At 37.1% G+C, this 15,613-nt stretch overlaps 1 protein-coding gene across 2 annotated transcripts in view; it reads left to right on the top strand.

The window, feature by feature from the left end:
• FILIP1L (filamin A interacting protein 1 like) overlaps positions 1-15,613 on the top strand; it is a 198,623-nt gene that overhangs the window by 127,072 nt on the left and 55,938 nt on the right. For both annotated transcript variants that reach the window (XM_010720020.3, XM_031556236.1), the window contains one exon: positions 3,602-3,780. In XM_010720020.3, coding sequence (XP_010718322.2) covers positions 3,602-3,780 — 179 coding nt within the window. The remainder of the gene's footprint in view (positions 1-3,601; positions 3,781-15,613) is intronic.

Here is a 15,613-nt window from a genome sequence, read left to right on the forward strand (position 1 = left end):
ACACATTTTCCCAGATTCAAATAAAAACCCGAAATCATCAAAATAATAACATTAAAAACAAAAATCAACTCAAAAAAGGTGATGTAGTAAGAGAGAGAGAAGACCAAGAGGAAGATACTATAGAATTAATGGCGTCTTGTCTCAAGTTTCAAACCTTCATGGAATTAGAAAGCCAATTCTGGTTTATAACTGACCTCAGATTCAAATCAGCAGGCAAAGATAAAAACTCTGGGACCTCACTGGTTGAAACTTGATGAACAGGATCTCTTAACACTTTAAGAGCTTGAAAAGCAGTGATGTTAGATAAAAGCCTATATTCTGCAGAAGTCAGGGGTAATTTAAAGTGGAACCCATTTTTAAAATCCCAGCACCAATCAACTTGAGGAATGTAGCACTCCCATCTGCCTTTCAACAATGTATAACTGATGGTATCCTCACAACTTTCAAGGGAAGACAGCTATAGGAAACTAAAAAAGTTACACTCACAGGAAGAGATGCTGATAACATGGCATTCAAGAAAAGCAGATCAATGTATCTGCACGGAATTCTGGTACAGCCAGGAGTGAAAAAGACAAGGGAAGAAATGCTCCCACCATCGCCAGATATCCTCAACTCAGGATTATACATTTACACCCACACAGTGACCATGAGGGTATTATTAGCAGAAGTAATATTTCACTAAATTTTGGATAAATAAATGTAACTAGCTTGGATTTTATTCTGATTCTGTGCCAAACACAAAGCAGTCTAAAGAGAAAGACAATGAATTCAGTTCTAACATAATGAATATGAGAGGCACCATCTTAATTTGACTTCAAACACAGGTTGGTGGCAAAACAATTAAATGCCTGTGAATTTTTAATGTGCTAAACTATTCACAGTTACGTAAGTTCATGCCTCCTATTTTCCACTGTTTTGTACACTATGTTCAACTATTAATTCTAGCAAAAAGTCCATATGGTTAGCAAGTACAAAACAGCAAATCACTTAATCAAGATTTTATCACTTTAATTTTCCACAGAAGACATTTATATTGCTGCTTATTACTCTTATTTGGGGTTTTTAGCCAAGAACTGTATAGGCTCAGTAAACGCTGTGCGTACATATAAATGGACATTTTCATATGTGCACATCTAGCATTTGGACAGGGTAACTTGAGGAAGAACACTCTTTTGAGAGTATCTCATGCTAGCGGGGGCTCGCATGGCTTCTCTCTCCTCTCTGCTGGTATGTGCGAGTCATTACAAGATCTCAGGAGAAAATACTGGAGGCAAACTTGCCCCCCAAGGTTCAACCCTTTTCTCCTGCAGGGACAGAACAGAGCTTCCAAACAGCAACATGGCACCATATCTGTGTTCTCTGCATCCTTTGCAAATACTCTACAGCAAACAAACTTATAAAACACCATGCAGGTCCCGCATCCTTCATACCCAACAGTGCAGAAGCAGAAATATTTCTATTTGATTCACATTGCTTGCATTGATTAGTTTACGCAACCTTCATCTTCATCAGTCATTTATATGTTGGGATACACAAGTCATTTGATTTATGATCAGTTTTTAGCCAGAAATTTCACTTTCTTTTCTTATGATAACAATTTTTGCATCCCCTCACATTCTTACATGTGCTTTCGAAGCAGTGTTTGTATCACTATAAATGCATCCTTTCATTTTCTTAGCTCTATCCATACAGGCTTACTGCCAAAATAAGTAAGAGTTTCACATTTGCTTTCTTCCTCGCCTGAACTCACAGTGAGGGCTGAGACCAGCAAATGTGATCATGCAAGATAACGCCATAGCCACAAACAGTACCACAACACAGCTTTATCAAAAAGCAGAACGCCGGTTGCTTTCGGAGGACAGCGTACAGTCACCTTAAGGCATGATCTTTAAGACCACAAGGAGCACAAACTCAGGCAATGGTGCTTCATGCATCTGTGCCATAGCTGCTCCAAAAACCCCTCTGAAATCTTGAACAGGGAAGAAGGCTGATAAAATACAGTGAAAGTTTTCTCTCTTTTAGCCAAATCTACTAGCTCAGCAAAAGATTTCAAATTTTGAAATCCTCATTCCTGGTAGAAGAAGATGTGAAGAAATTAAAAATAGCCAGATTTTTTCAGTCGGACCTTTTAAGGCAATTCAGTTTTCAACCCCTGTAAAATACATGGAAAATGCAGTCAAGATGTTTGGAAGAGGTGACACTTGTTTCCTGAGAAAGCTTGAGTATGGAAGGGTTTTGATAAGAAATATTTTCCCAAGAGAGATCCTAATTCAGATTCATAATTCCCATTGACCTTGTAGAAGTAAAAGTACACTAATGCCAGGGAATGGGATGGGGAAAGTCTTGACAATCTGCTGTAATAGCACCATAAAGCAGCTAAGAAGGACAGCCACCACTTTCTTTATATTTTCAGGTCATGGATGAAATTAACTCAGGTGCACTGCAACAGAAAAGACACTGATGCCATAAGGAGAAAGAACAGGCCATTTTCAAAGTGATCCATCATTTCTGATGAAACATTTTGGATTCAAACAATCAAAGTTTTGTCAGTAGACCTTACTTCATTATTCATGTCAGCATCAACAAAAAAAAAGTTAACAATGACAGGAAAAACAAGAGATGCTTAGAAAGTAGCTGAAGTATGCAGAGGGAGAAACAGAAGCCCATGTAAAAGTAGAGGATTTTCTCAGTCATTCCAGAAACTCATGTTCAGGTATTCTGGTTCATTCCTGACAGCGCTTCTATCAGCCCAACTGTCAATAAGCATGAAGAGAAGATAATTAATTATAATCCTCTGAATTACACTGCCTAAAATAAGCAGTGGCTCTAAGAATCTGAAAGCCCAGTGTGCCTTGAGGCATGTGAAATTCCTAGTGGGGGAAATGTTGGAGAACGAGAATCAGTCTTGCTTCCCACACTGCCCATTTGTGAATTCTTTCCTATTAATAGAGTGAACTACTGCAAAGCAGCTCAACTGCTATAATGGTCTGTGGCTAGAAGGAGCTGGCTCTGGCTTTGCATTGAAAATTTATCTTCTCCAAAAGGGACTTGAGGATTCTCTTGTTGACCTAATCAGGAAGACAGCCTCCTCAGAGGAGGATGAATGAGCAGTGAACAAAAATGCCCACAAATACAAATCCTCCTCAGGTCTCTAGATGGCTTCCAGTGATCCCTCCTCAAACTTCAGCTAGATCAGTAATGTCTAAGGAGGAAGATCCCTCTCATATTCTACAGAGCTACAAATACAATTTCTACTTCTATTCAACCAAAAGTAGGTCTACTTGTGTGTGAAGTAGAGGCTTCATCTGCCAAGGCATCTATTTCGTATCAGAAATATCAATGACGAAAGCACATTCATGGCAAGAGGAGGTACAGAAGGTGGCTGAGGGTCCCTCAAAACAGTACCTTAACTAATTTTGCTAGTTTGTTAGATTCAGACTGATGGAATTAAATATTTTTTTCCAAACAGGTAACAAAGTACAGAGCCATCAGGCTATTAAACATACTTTATATGAGTAAGCTTTTCCTATAATCTTTTATTGATGGAAGTCTGAGCAACTAAGACTTTTGAAATATTTCAGGACTTCTTTTTTTTTTTTAGCTTGATAAAGTTGTAGAGAAACAGAAGGAAACTCACAGACGAATGCTGGAGCAACTTCTAATGGTAGAAAAGTCACACAGACAGACACTGTATGAATTAGAGGAAGAGAAGAGGAAGCACAGTGAATACATGGAGAAAAGTGATGAGTTTATAAGCTTACTGGAAAAAGAACGTGAAAGGTAAGGTTACCACTTGGCATGGTACTAAGAAATACCTATAATTTAATATAATGTGTATGGATCTGTCCACTTTCTGCATCCACTACAAATCAGGAATATTTGTAGACTCATATTTTGAGAGTTCAGCTATAAAAGCATAATTAATTATTCCTAAATAACAGTGGTGTAGGTCAGCATGTTGGTCGATTCTTCAGCTCCATTAGAGAGCGACAAATATGTTACAATACAGGGAGCCCAAGGAGATGCATATATGTGTTTAAAGTTACAACCACATGAAGCAGGTCGGTCTTTCAGTGTGTTTGAGATGTTCAGTGTGCACAATGGGATGTAAGTAAGAGAATATGAAATCTGGCCTGCAGACTACAATGGCAAAAGAAAGACGTGAGGAAAAACAGAAGGTGTTTGGACAAATCAAAGCACAGAAAGATGACACAAAGGCAGAAGGTAGTTTGTAAAAAGCTTTGAAAATAAGTTCCTGTATTAGTACTGGCATAAAAACCATAACTGAAAATCTCAACAGTTTGCTTAAGCATAACATGAGATTTTCAAAACCAATTTTCAGAAAGATACAAAAGAATTTAATGCCATTTCCTGTCTTTAAAATTTCAAAACACAACTTCTCTTATTCTGCCGTAAAACTGAACACGTTCTAGGGAAAAAGAAAGAAAAAAATAGAAGAACATTTCCTATTCTGTGGATAGCTACTCCAGAAGATAGGAGTATATTGTCTCTGTTTCCTTTTCTTCAGAACAGCTTCCAGATGGAAATGTTTGGGTGTGAGAATGTCAAGCTTATTCTAAACTCACATTATGCATAGATAATTCTTCCTGTGCTTCGCCTGTGTAACATCATGTTCCATGTATTTTGGCAGCATTTGCTACTTTCACCCTTTCCACTACACCTCTGTCCTTCACATATCAATGATAGCACATATGCTTCCCACCAAGTACACAGCCATACTTACACATTGCAATTAAAGAAGCTGGGGAAAAAATAATTTGCTTCTCAGAAAAAAAAGAGCATTAATGCAAGCAACCACAAGCACACACAGAAAATCACATACGGTCACCCAGCAAAGGGCAGAATGGATGTTTTTCTCCAAAAATTGCTTTTGTGAAACATCAACGTATTGAGAACTGAAGTCTGAGCTGAACAGAGGTTTTCATCTGTGTTGTCCTTAACTCATAAACTAGGAGTCACTCATCTATCTCTTAGAGACAGACCTAAACAACCACAATTGCTAAATGTTACATCAGACACATGTACTTTCACTGCCTGAAAAGCTGCTCAGGAGGAAAGACTTAACCACGATCTTTGTGGGTTTTTTTCTTTGTGAAAACAAAGTAGGCATGGGAATAAAACTCTATTCCTTGCACCTCCCCCCTGCTCTCTCCATAAAATATTTACCACTATGATCTGCAACATTTAGTCTATCTGCCTGGAAAAATGAAAAAGAAAAAAGAAAAAAGAAAACAGTGAGGTGCCTAATGAGACCTTAGAGGACGTAATGATAGATTTCAGATTAAGTCTCAATTTTTCTATTTTCTTTGGAGTACTTATTTTATGTGGAAAACCGTAAGGGGGTGTGATGTCACATATTGAGCTGATTCCAAAATGTTTGCCAAGTCATGTCACCATCAAGATCTCCATGCAATTGCCTGCCATAATAAAGAGAAAAAATGAAAAAAGACAAACAAAAAATGCTCAGCAAGTTAAGGCACATCTCTTTCTATGTTTACCTGCATGACTTGACATTCAGAATACACACCCATACACAGCAAAGTGACCTTTTCTTTCATTTCAAAAATCTTAGTCTCATTGTAAATCTTCACAGGATGTAAATTTTGCTCTTGGCTTGTGTGAACAAACAAAACTCTGTGAGAAGTTTCATACATAAACAATGACAATGAATTTTTGTTCCCCCTGCTGAAATTCCATTTAAGAACAAACTGTACAGAAAAGCCATAACCATTTGTCAAAGAACTTTCTTCCTTTTTCAAAAAGAAGTATTCCTTTATCAGTGTGGAAAGGTACATAACGTTAGTAACAGGATTTCAGTTTCGAAGCAAAATCCTGAACTTCCATTCAGTTAGTCAAAGAAGAGTTTTATTTTATGAAAGAGCAAAGCTACAGTATATGCTTTAAAATAACTTCCAAGAGTATAAAATGCATGCAAGCCAAACAAGGTATCTGAGTAATACAGGATTATATGATCAAGATGAAAAGACTTGGATGTTATGGGGTGGTGATGCTGAAGGACTGAAAGCTACTGTTAATAACAGGAATAGAATCATAGAATCACAAGGTTGGAAAGGACCTACAGGATCATCTAGTCCAACCATTCTCCCACTACCCTTATTACCACAAGCCACTAAACCATATCTCGTAGCACCTCATTCAGAATAAAGAAACTGTGAGTCACATCCAATTCTTATATATAATTAAAGCTATTATAAAATAAGGAAGAGGGAAAGCATTTCCTCTTTCTTAGGTATGCTCTCAGGAAGAGTAAAACTGTTGAATGCTTAAATGAAAACTTGAGTCATAAACTAGTTTATCAGATGATTGTATGTTTTACAAAACCAGGCAAGCCTCCATCATAATGTCTTTCTGCTGCATTACTCCTCCATACACAACAGTTCTCATTAGAAAGGTTAACTTTGAATTTCTAATTAAATGATCTTAACTAAATTTTTAACTACGTTATGTTTAGATCATACAAAATAGCAGCAGCCTTCAGTGAGTTGGTACAAACATTTCATCTCAATCATCCAACAATCCCTTTGACTTCATAGCAAGGCAAAAAAACTTAAGTTTCTCCTAAGCAATTGTACATTGTTAGATTTGTGCGTTTAAAACAAGATTAGTGACAGCTTTCTAGGTTTAATATTAATCCTTTAGATATTTCAAACATTTTTCTACTGCCTGCCAAAACTACTCTTCCATAGTCTTCCTTCAGCTCAGAGATGAAAATGGATCTTCCAAATTGGAAAGAAAAAATATGCCAGAAAGAGCATTTCATGCCCCATACAAGCATGTGCCATTTCATTGCTCCTCTCCTCTTCATTCTCAAAGGCAACTACAAAGAATCAAGAAAAAATACATTCTGGACCACTGCTTTGTCCGGTAGTATTGATGTTTCCTTTCCTTCCTTTCCCAATTTGTCAGAAAGAGTGGTTAATAAATAAATGAATAAATAAAACCAATCCTGAAAATACACAACAATTTTTAAAATGCAGATTCAAATATAGGTTCCACTGTATCTTTACTGAGGATGTACCTACTTGTCCAGATAACTTTATAAATATTCCTTGCTTTTGGAGTACAATTAAGTAATAAAAGTTATTCTAGAACATAATTCACAATGATAAAATATGAAACTAGAAAGTTTAAGAGATAGATATGCTTCTAGTTTGAAAACATGACATATGCATGCAAGTGTTCATATATTTACATATTATTCTCTATCTCACAAAACAAAATGAAATGCCTACGAAGAGAAAAGAAACAAAAGGGGAAAATGATAAGCACTTACACAGCCTTTTCCACTGCAAATATCACCAAGTTTTAATTATGTGAGTACAGTTATTTCCTGTTTTTTGAATACTGAAAGGACATGAAGGTATGAGTGGAAATAACCTCTCTTTGCTCACAGCATACCTGAATGCTTAGACTGCAGGAAAGGTAGAAATCTCAGTGAACAGATGCCCTCCATCTTCAAACTCACTACATACTATGGCTAGCATGTTGATTCTCCATGACAACAAAATGTAATTCACAAGTAAGTGAACACTGTTATACAGGACAGGAAAAGAAACAGCAGTTTGACCATCAGACATGTAAATAGACTTTAAAGGTAGTTAAGATAAATGTTGCTCACAGGAATTCAATTATTGGCACAAAACTTCCCAGTTGGTATGACAGTGATTAATAAGCTCTTACCTTAAGTATCCTCCAACTGAGAAAGATGAGATTTTTCTATACGGAGTTTTTGCTTTAGCATTTAGTTCACAAAAAGGTCAGACAAAGAACGTAGTCCAAAGGAGAAGAAAACTTTTTTTACAAAAAAGATAATCCTAACAGTTCATAAATAAAACTTATCCCTTTTGCTCTAAGCAAGTGGAAAAAGAAAAAAAACAACAACAACAAAACCCAGCCAACCAAATTCTATTCCACTGCATCACCCATCAAGAAAAACGCATTTTCAGTCTTAAAATATTTTATTGTCATACCTATCTGGGGAGTCAACATTCACCAAGCATAATGATTTGGAACCTGACCTGCAAAAGTCTCAAAACTTTGGTCTTTCTCATCTTAAAAAAAACAGAAAAGAACTGTGCTTGTTGCCTCAGTTGCTGTCCCGCTCAATGTCAATCAATTAACTACTTTTGAGCAGTACAAGTTGGAAGAGGTCTGGAAGCCTCCAGCACAACCTGTTGTGTGCAGGGCCAAGTTCACAGGTTGCTCAGACTTTTCTCCAACTGACTTGTGAAGAACTCCAAGGAACAGTGATTCTGCTGCCTATCTATAGGCTCCTCCTGCAGTCTTTGCCATCCTTGCCTGGAGACTCTTTCTCTCAGGTTCATTGTAGGCATCATCCTGGTCTTGTTTCTGCCCTGAAATAGCTGTTATTACAAGCTCAGCAACCTCCTTTCTAGCAAACCTCTAAACCTAAATCATCATCATTATCTCTTTTAGCTGCCTTGGACACAAATGAATTTTCGACACTTCCTCAGTATCTCACCTGCACAGCGTTCAGTTAATCAGTTGGAATCCCCTTACTTCTCTAAAAGCCTCTGCACAGTGGTACTCCGTGTTGCAAATTTCATTTTGTCCACCTCTTCTCTGTCTATGGGACCTAATACATACCATTCTTTAGGTCTTTGTCTTTCTCTCTTTATGTGCTTATTCTCACAGAATCTTGAAATCAGCTACCACCTCTACGCTCAAGATTCTCAGGTCTACTCAAACCACCCCAACCACAAAAATCTCACCTTCTGTGAGCAGCCTGAGAATTTTATCAGACCAGAAGGGAAGTCAATCTTTTATCCCCCTGCCTATGGTTTCATCCTTAAGATTCTCTACTACCTCATTTCATAAAAACAGGTTAACAAAATCATGCTGTTTGTCACTCAGTTTATCACATCTATATCCATTTTCTCTCTGAGCCTTTCTTTTAGTCTCAAGTTCTTCTTCACCACACCTCCAAGAGAAAGAAAGAAGAAACGCAAAGAAAATAACCAATTGCCGGCACCTTTCTGTTCTTTCATCCAAAGAAATCTTTTATCGTTTCCACATTAGCTACTTCACCCCTCTCCATACAACTCTCCATGGATACATGGCCATTTCTGCGTTAAGGTTATTTATTTCCTCTTGTCTACCTTTACAATACACCTTTATCCTCTCACTGAATGTAACTACATGGCCCAAACCCTCCATCACAATACAACTGTACTAAAATTTGATAAAATGTGTGGTTTTAGATAATTGTGCACTTAGGGTTAGTTAGTTAGTTAGTTAGTTAGTTAGTTAGTTAGTTAGTTAGTTAGTTTGTTTTTAAATGACATATGAAACTAACTGCTACATGTAGTAGGTCAAGTGAACAATGCTGGAAAACCAGTACAGTGCATCAAGAAGAGAAGAAATCTCGGCTCAGATATGAAGCTAGTTAGTATGTTGTCAGCATAACATTGCTGTACTTCAATTCTGACACATTCACACGTTGGAATAACAATATATTGTATGTCAAGTACTGGAAAATTCAATATTCTGCAGCAATGGTTATAATTAATATTTGCTGTTTTTATTAATGAAACCAATTAAATATTATAAGAAGCAGGACCTTATTTTTACAGAAAGCTGCAGTAAAAATAAACACTGTTGACTTATTTATTCTACATGTTAGCAGCAGTTTTTAATTTCATGCACACTAAACTATTGTTATAGATTGCATTGTACTGAAATGCAATCATTTCCTTTTAGCTTTCTGGCAATGAGTTATATATATTACATATGCCTGAGACTATGTCTTGCAAGTTGTGAAATCGATGCCAGATCTCTGTACATTTGACCTTTTTCATGGGTATCTAGTGCTCTGTAGGTGAGTAAGAGAGACCCACCACAAACAAAACTTTAGCTTTCTTATTCTGCACTACATCCCAATGGAACAGTCCCACTAATCATAAGTACCACTGAGACACAGTGACAAGACACAAGGAAGTGATGTATGCAGATTAATTACCTCATGCTTGTACGTGAAGAACTCTGTACCATTATGCTACATAACTTTCAACAGATGTTGTGAAACTAAACTCTTGTCAAAATTCAAGGATTCTGAGATTTATACAACAGTTTCTGTGAATGACGAAGGGGAAAATACTTTATCTTAAAAAATAAATGAATAAAATCAGGTTAGCAAAGAAATTTAAAAAAACTCAAAACTGTTACATAAGGTCAAATTATGTTTACTCGAAACAAAGAGTAAAGTGAAATGTGAACAGAATCAGTGCTTTCAACTCAGTGTTAATACAACTGAGAAATTTTTTTGGATCTGTGGTGCAATTTTCAATTATTCCACCTAGTGCAAATTAGCCAGTAGATGCAAGATCTAGTGATAACCATTTCTCACACAATTCATGGAATGAGAGAGAAGTGAGGCTCACACTCAGTTTCTTTAAACTTTGAGTACAGGAGATATCTGTCCACTGCCTAAGGCACTGTCATGACTACAAATCCATACTATCTTTGGGTACTTTGAGGCAGAAGAGGACACGATGGAAAAATCTTAGTCAAACACTCTTCTACCCTGCTATCCTATCTCCCCACTTAGGTGAGGAAACCAATGGGAGTCATCATATACCCTCATAGCAAAAGGGAAGAAATTCTTCTGAGATGGATGAGCATGGAAAACCACTTTGGTGGTAGCTCTAGTCAGCACTTCTACCCGTGGTGTCACAGCTTAAAGGGAAAGATGATCTTTGAAAGCTGGCAAGTGTCACAATATTTATGGCTCCTGTAAATCAACACCAACTCCATATATTCTATTTGCAACCTAACCAGTGACCAGCACGGGTGACGAAGGACAGGCGAAATATTCTCGTGTTGAGATGCTACCCTTAGTAATCGGGCACTTGCTTCACTCACAGATTTAAATTTCCAAATAAGACGTAGTGCACTGCTCCACGTATGGCACAGCATAACTTGCCTCATCACAAGCAACAATAGAAACGGATGACTGCACTGAGACCTGTGACCAAAAAAAGACACAGTGCCCTTCTGATTCACTGCAGGGTGGGGCAGAGAGAAGGGCAGAAATTGGCACAAGATTTTGTGACCAGTTTTATAAGAAAACACCCAACATTAGACAGAGAGAAGAATCTATAAATTGTTCTGAGATAGCAGAAAAGTTTGATGCTATCATAATTTTTCAGAATAAATCATTGCTCTGGGAAAAGCTATATTCCTGTTTCGGTGTGGAGAGGAAATCCAAATGAAGTCAAGATCTTTCTCGTGACAGAAAAATTTAAGTGACCTCTATGTGCTATTATTAGCTTCATATCTTAAGGATAGGCAAGAGAAAAATGGCCATGAGAACAGGGGACACAGGTCATGCACCGGTTATCAGGACCCGTGGTCTAAATTCATAACCGAGTTTCTCATGGCATATTGTGAACCTTGCTGCTTTTATGCCTGGCTACAAAATCACTGAGTATCACTTATATATAGTTTTGTATATACACATATATATGTATATGAATGAAAGAAACTTACATGGGAGTTAAAGCACTTTAAGTGAAATGTCACAGTCCCACACTGGGCAGTAATTTTAAAATGAATAAAGAGGAAAATCAGTAGCACTGAATCTAATGAGAACAAGGGTTACTAGAAAAAAAACTCATTTGAAATAAAACAAAATTATCTTATGTGATAATTTTGCTTTTTGCGTAAGCTTTTTTTGTTTGTTTGCTTGTTTCTGGAGCCTGAAATGCTTGCTATATAAACTTCAACGAGAAACAACACATATGTGGACAAAGTAACACACAACCTCCTTAGAGTCTGAAGACCAAGCCCAGTGTGAACACACTGAAAAAGCATGTTGAACATTTCAGCCTTTTAACTATGAAGATCAGGACAAAGCCAGAGAAAGCGCATAAATACAGAAATAAACTCTTAGGATGGACCAGATAGGTGATAGATACAGGTCTATCTAAGATCTGTAGCAGAGAAACCCTGAGACTGGTGCTTGAGTGGCTTGCAGCCACTTAGGTCTGCTACCTAAGCATTTGAATGGAGAACTGCAGTGTCTTCTTTAGTGGGGTTCAAACCATGCCCCTTGGGAGATAAACTGATATAGCAGCTTCTGTGAGGCATGGTTTGGAGGTATTCCAAAGACTGAGCAGGCAAAGAGACTTTGCCAATCCCTTTACCCTCCCACAGATAACTGAGTGCTGGGGAACACTAGTGGTAAAAGCCAGAGTATGTACAGACATACTGACAACAGAAGGCTCCAGTACTAAAAGATCTCAAACCATCATTTGATTATTGACAACTTTTTTTTTTCCTGCCTGAAAATTAAGGAACAGTTGTGATGTCAGGCTAATGGAAGAGGAAAGAAGAGGTATTATGCCATAGAAAACACTTATTCACCCCCAAAATGGGAATTTGAAAGTGCCAAAGGGACAGTCACACTGAAAATACCCAGACAGCTAACTGATTTGTGTCTGCCAAACTTGGCCTAACATCAGTTATCTTCTCCCAGAGCCTATCTTTGCCAAGAATTTTGGAGAAGAAGGGAAATCAGAACAAGGGAAACAGAAACTTGGTTGTTCTCAAATGTGCATATGAGCTTGACTAGATATGCCTTGCACAGACCTGCTCAAGATATTCCTAGCAGCTTCAATGGAGAGAACATCACAGGTTATTGCATTGCAAAAGAAAATCACTAAAACCACTTTTTGTAATAATGCTTTATTTACTTGCTTGCAAGTACATTTAAGTTCTAAATTTTGGTTGAAAACCTGAGAACTGATTTAGAAAACCTGCTACTTGAACAGAGCTCTTCACTCTTAAAGCCACTTATAAGGAATCTTGCCTTTTACTGACTATCACAGAGCTCCTTAGCCATGTCATTTTGATTCACGGTATCTCCAAGTCACTGGAGAAAACAAGGAAAGAGGTACTGCATCCTGGAAGATGCTGAATACTCTCAAATCCCATCCAGAACTCTATAGGAGGAGATCTGCTCCCACCGAGACCATGCATACACTCAGGTCAAAATCAGGACTGTTTTACATGAGAAAAGTGCTAAGAATGAACATTTACTTATAAAATAAAGTCTTATTAGTAAGTTTCATACAAAATCCATCCAATCTATTCAGTCTATTTAGTGAGATTTGATAAACACAAGTACAAATGGAAGTGTCTAAATGATACTAGTTATGTAAAAATAAATAAATAAATATCCACATCTAACGATATAGACTGAAAAGACAGGACGGATTTTGTATTATTTTATTCTAAATTCAGGTGTGAACTGAACAATAAAAAGGCAGCTCCAAGTAAAGAGAATGAAACCCAAATACACATGGCCACCACAGACATTACAAGTGACAAAAAAAGGGCTTTCTGGAATCATCCTTCCACTTCAGTCAAGTATAATCATTACCAGCTCACTTGCACATTATCCTTCTTCATAACCTGGAGGCAAAAATTAAAAAAAGACAAAAGACAAAAAGAGATGATCCAACAGAAACAAAAATAAAATATAGCAGAAATGGAGACCTTACACCCTCCTCTTCCTTTAATTTGATTTGCATGCTAATGATTTTAGGACCATCAGAAAACCACATTCTGATGTATATATGTATATGACTGCCAAACTGACATTTAGGGATGTTCAGATCCTCCACTTTCATTTAAGTCATCAAGAAATTGGGACAACATTTATTCAGATGTTTAGACAAGATTTCACATGTTTCTCATTTGAAAATTTTATCTTACGTCCAGCTGGGGGACTGAGAAGCAAGACACACTCCCTGAAATCCTAAAATTCTCTTTTTTTTCAATAGTCTTGCCAGCTAAACTCTGGATGTCTTCGCATTCTGTCAGACGGGAGAATGAGTCAGTCTGTCCCTAACTGGCCTTCTAAAAAGGAAATTGAGAAGTTTAATGACATATTTGGATAAACACACTCACTGGATAAAGTTACTTACCTTCTTATATCACTTTAAGTTTGCTATAAACCTTCAAAATTCTTATAGACTAGATTTAAGCATAGCCAATGAAAAGTATAGATTATAAATAAACGTAATGAAAACCACTATATTAAAACTCAAAGGACCTCATAAACATGCTTGTCAAAGCTTCACCATTGTTAAATGGTGCCACAGCACTAAATCCATGTTATTAATTGCTAAGTCATCCACAATCTTTATAGAAATATCAGCCCTGCATACATCATCTTTGGTTCAGAACCCAGTTTCTTATGGTCTCTGCACACAATGTAACAGCCAACACTGCAGCACTGACTGAAGGAGCAATGAATAAAACCAGGGCTTGCACAGTTCAACTCTCCTGAAAAGACAGTGAAGACCACTGTTACAGTTTATGTGCACTTTACATCTCCCTGACTGTAAGACCTCGCCTAGAAATCATTAAAATAAACTGCATGGAATCTACAGAAGGACAGAAATACTTAGCTGATTTAGCTTCATAAGCTCTCAGATTACTAAAAAGAGCAAGATTTAAAATACCATTTCAGAAATCATCCATTTCTTGCAGTAGCACGTATCCAACAGCACACTATTCAGCTCAGTAGAGCCTTATTAATGAACGTATACTACAGATTCAAGATCCTGATATCTATGAATTCCCATTTTCTTTACACCTATTATAACTTCAGGTGCACAGAAAGAAAAGAAGTCACACAACAGAGCTTTTGCTAGCTGAACATATAAAACAAAATACGTTAGTTCTTTTAATCGGGCTTTGTTTTCTGTGCAAGCTTACAAGTGTTAACAAATTCTTGGATTCCCCTGCTGTAAATTTGTCTGTAACCAATCCTATGATTAAACCAACTTCATATTGTTTCTGATTTCCCTGCCAGCGTTTCATTTAACGTGTAGTTCAACTCTTATGCAAAGACCTGAGTCCTGAAACTTCATACACAATCTTGCTATTGAGTATTATGATTTTTAAATGCATAGATAGCTGTTTCTATGACACTCAGGAGGCATCCAGAGCATTTCTTGGAGAAAACTGAGAAGGATAAAAATATCACCATATAAAGGAATTTGAAATGTGCTCAAAGGCAAATTTAGCATTTTAACCACCTGACTACAAGCCTGTCTCTATCACTGCATCCCTGAGACAGTACTGAAGTGCCAGTTCTGGCTGCAAAGTTGCATTTCAATATGCAGTTGAAAAAATGCTGCAGGAAGAAATGGCTTAGTTTTACTAGACTGTGGAAGGGCTTTGGGAAGAGATGAGACCTCTAGAGGATGCACTAGGTTCTGTCTAACAAAACAGTATTTAATCTAAACAGAGTTTACAAAAAGAAAGAAAAAATCATGAAGGTGCAAGAGCTCCTATACAAATACAAGAAATCTAAAAATCTAAGAGAAAAACTCAGATGCCTGAGGGCATAAATACAATGTAATTTTCAGTGTCACTGAGAAAAGAAGTTATTTGAAGGAGTATGATCATACTATTGATAAAACATTTACCTCATGAGAGAACTGGTTTTGCTGATGTAGGAGCAGATCATGTGAAAATTTAAAAAAAAAAAAAAAAGGAAAAGGAGAAAAGCAGTGTGAAACAAGGTAAATGTAATTCT

The sequence above is a fragment of the Meleagris gallopavo genome, chromosome 1 (genome assembly GCF_000146605.3).
Source record: "Meleagris gallopavo isolate NT-WF06-2002-E0010 breed Aviagen turkey brand Nicholas breeding stock chromosome 1, Turkey_5.1, whole genome shotgun sequence".
Classification (NCBI taxonomy): Eukaryota; Metazoa; Chordata; class Aves; order Galliformes; family Phasianidae; genus Meleagris; species Meleagris gallopavo.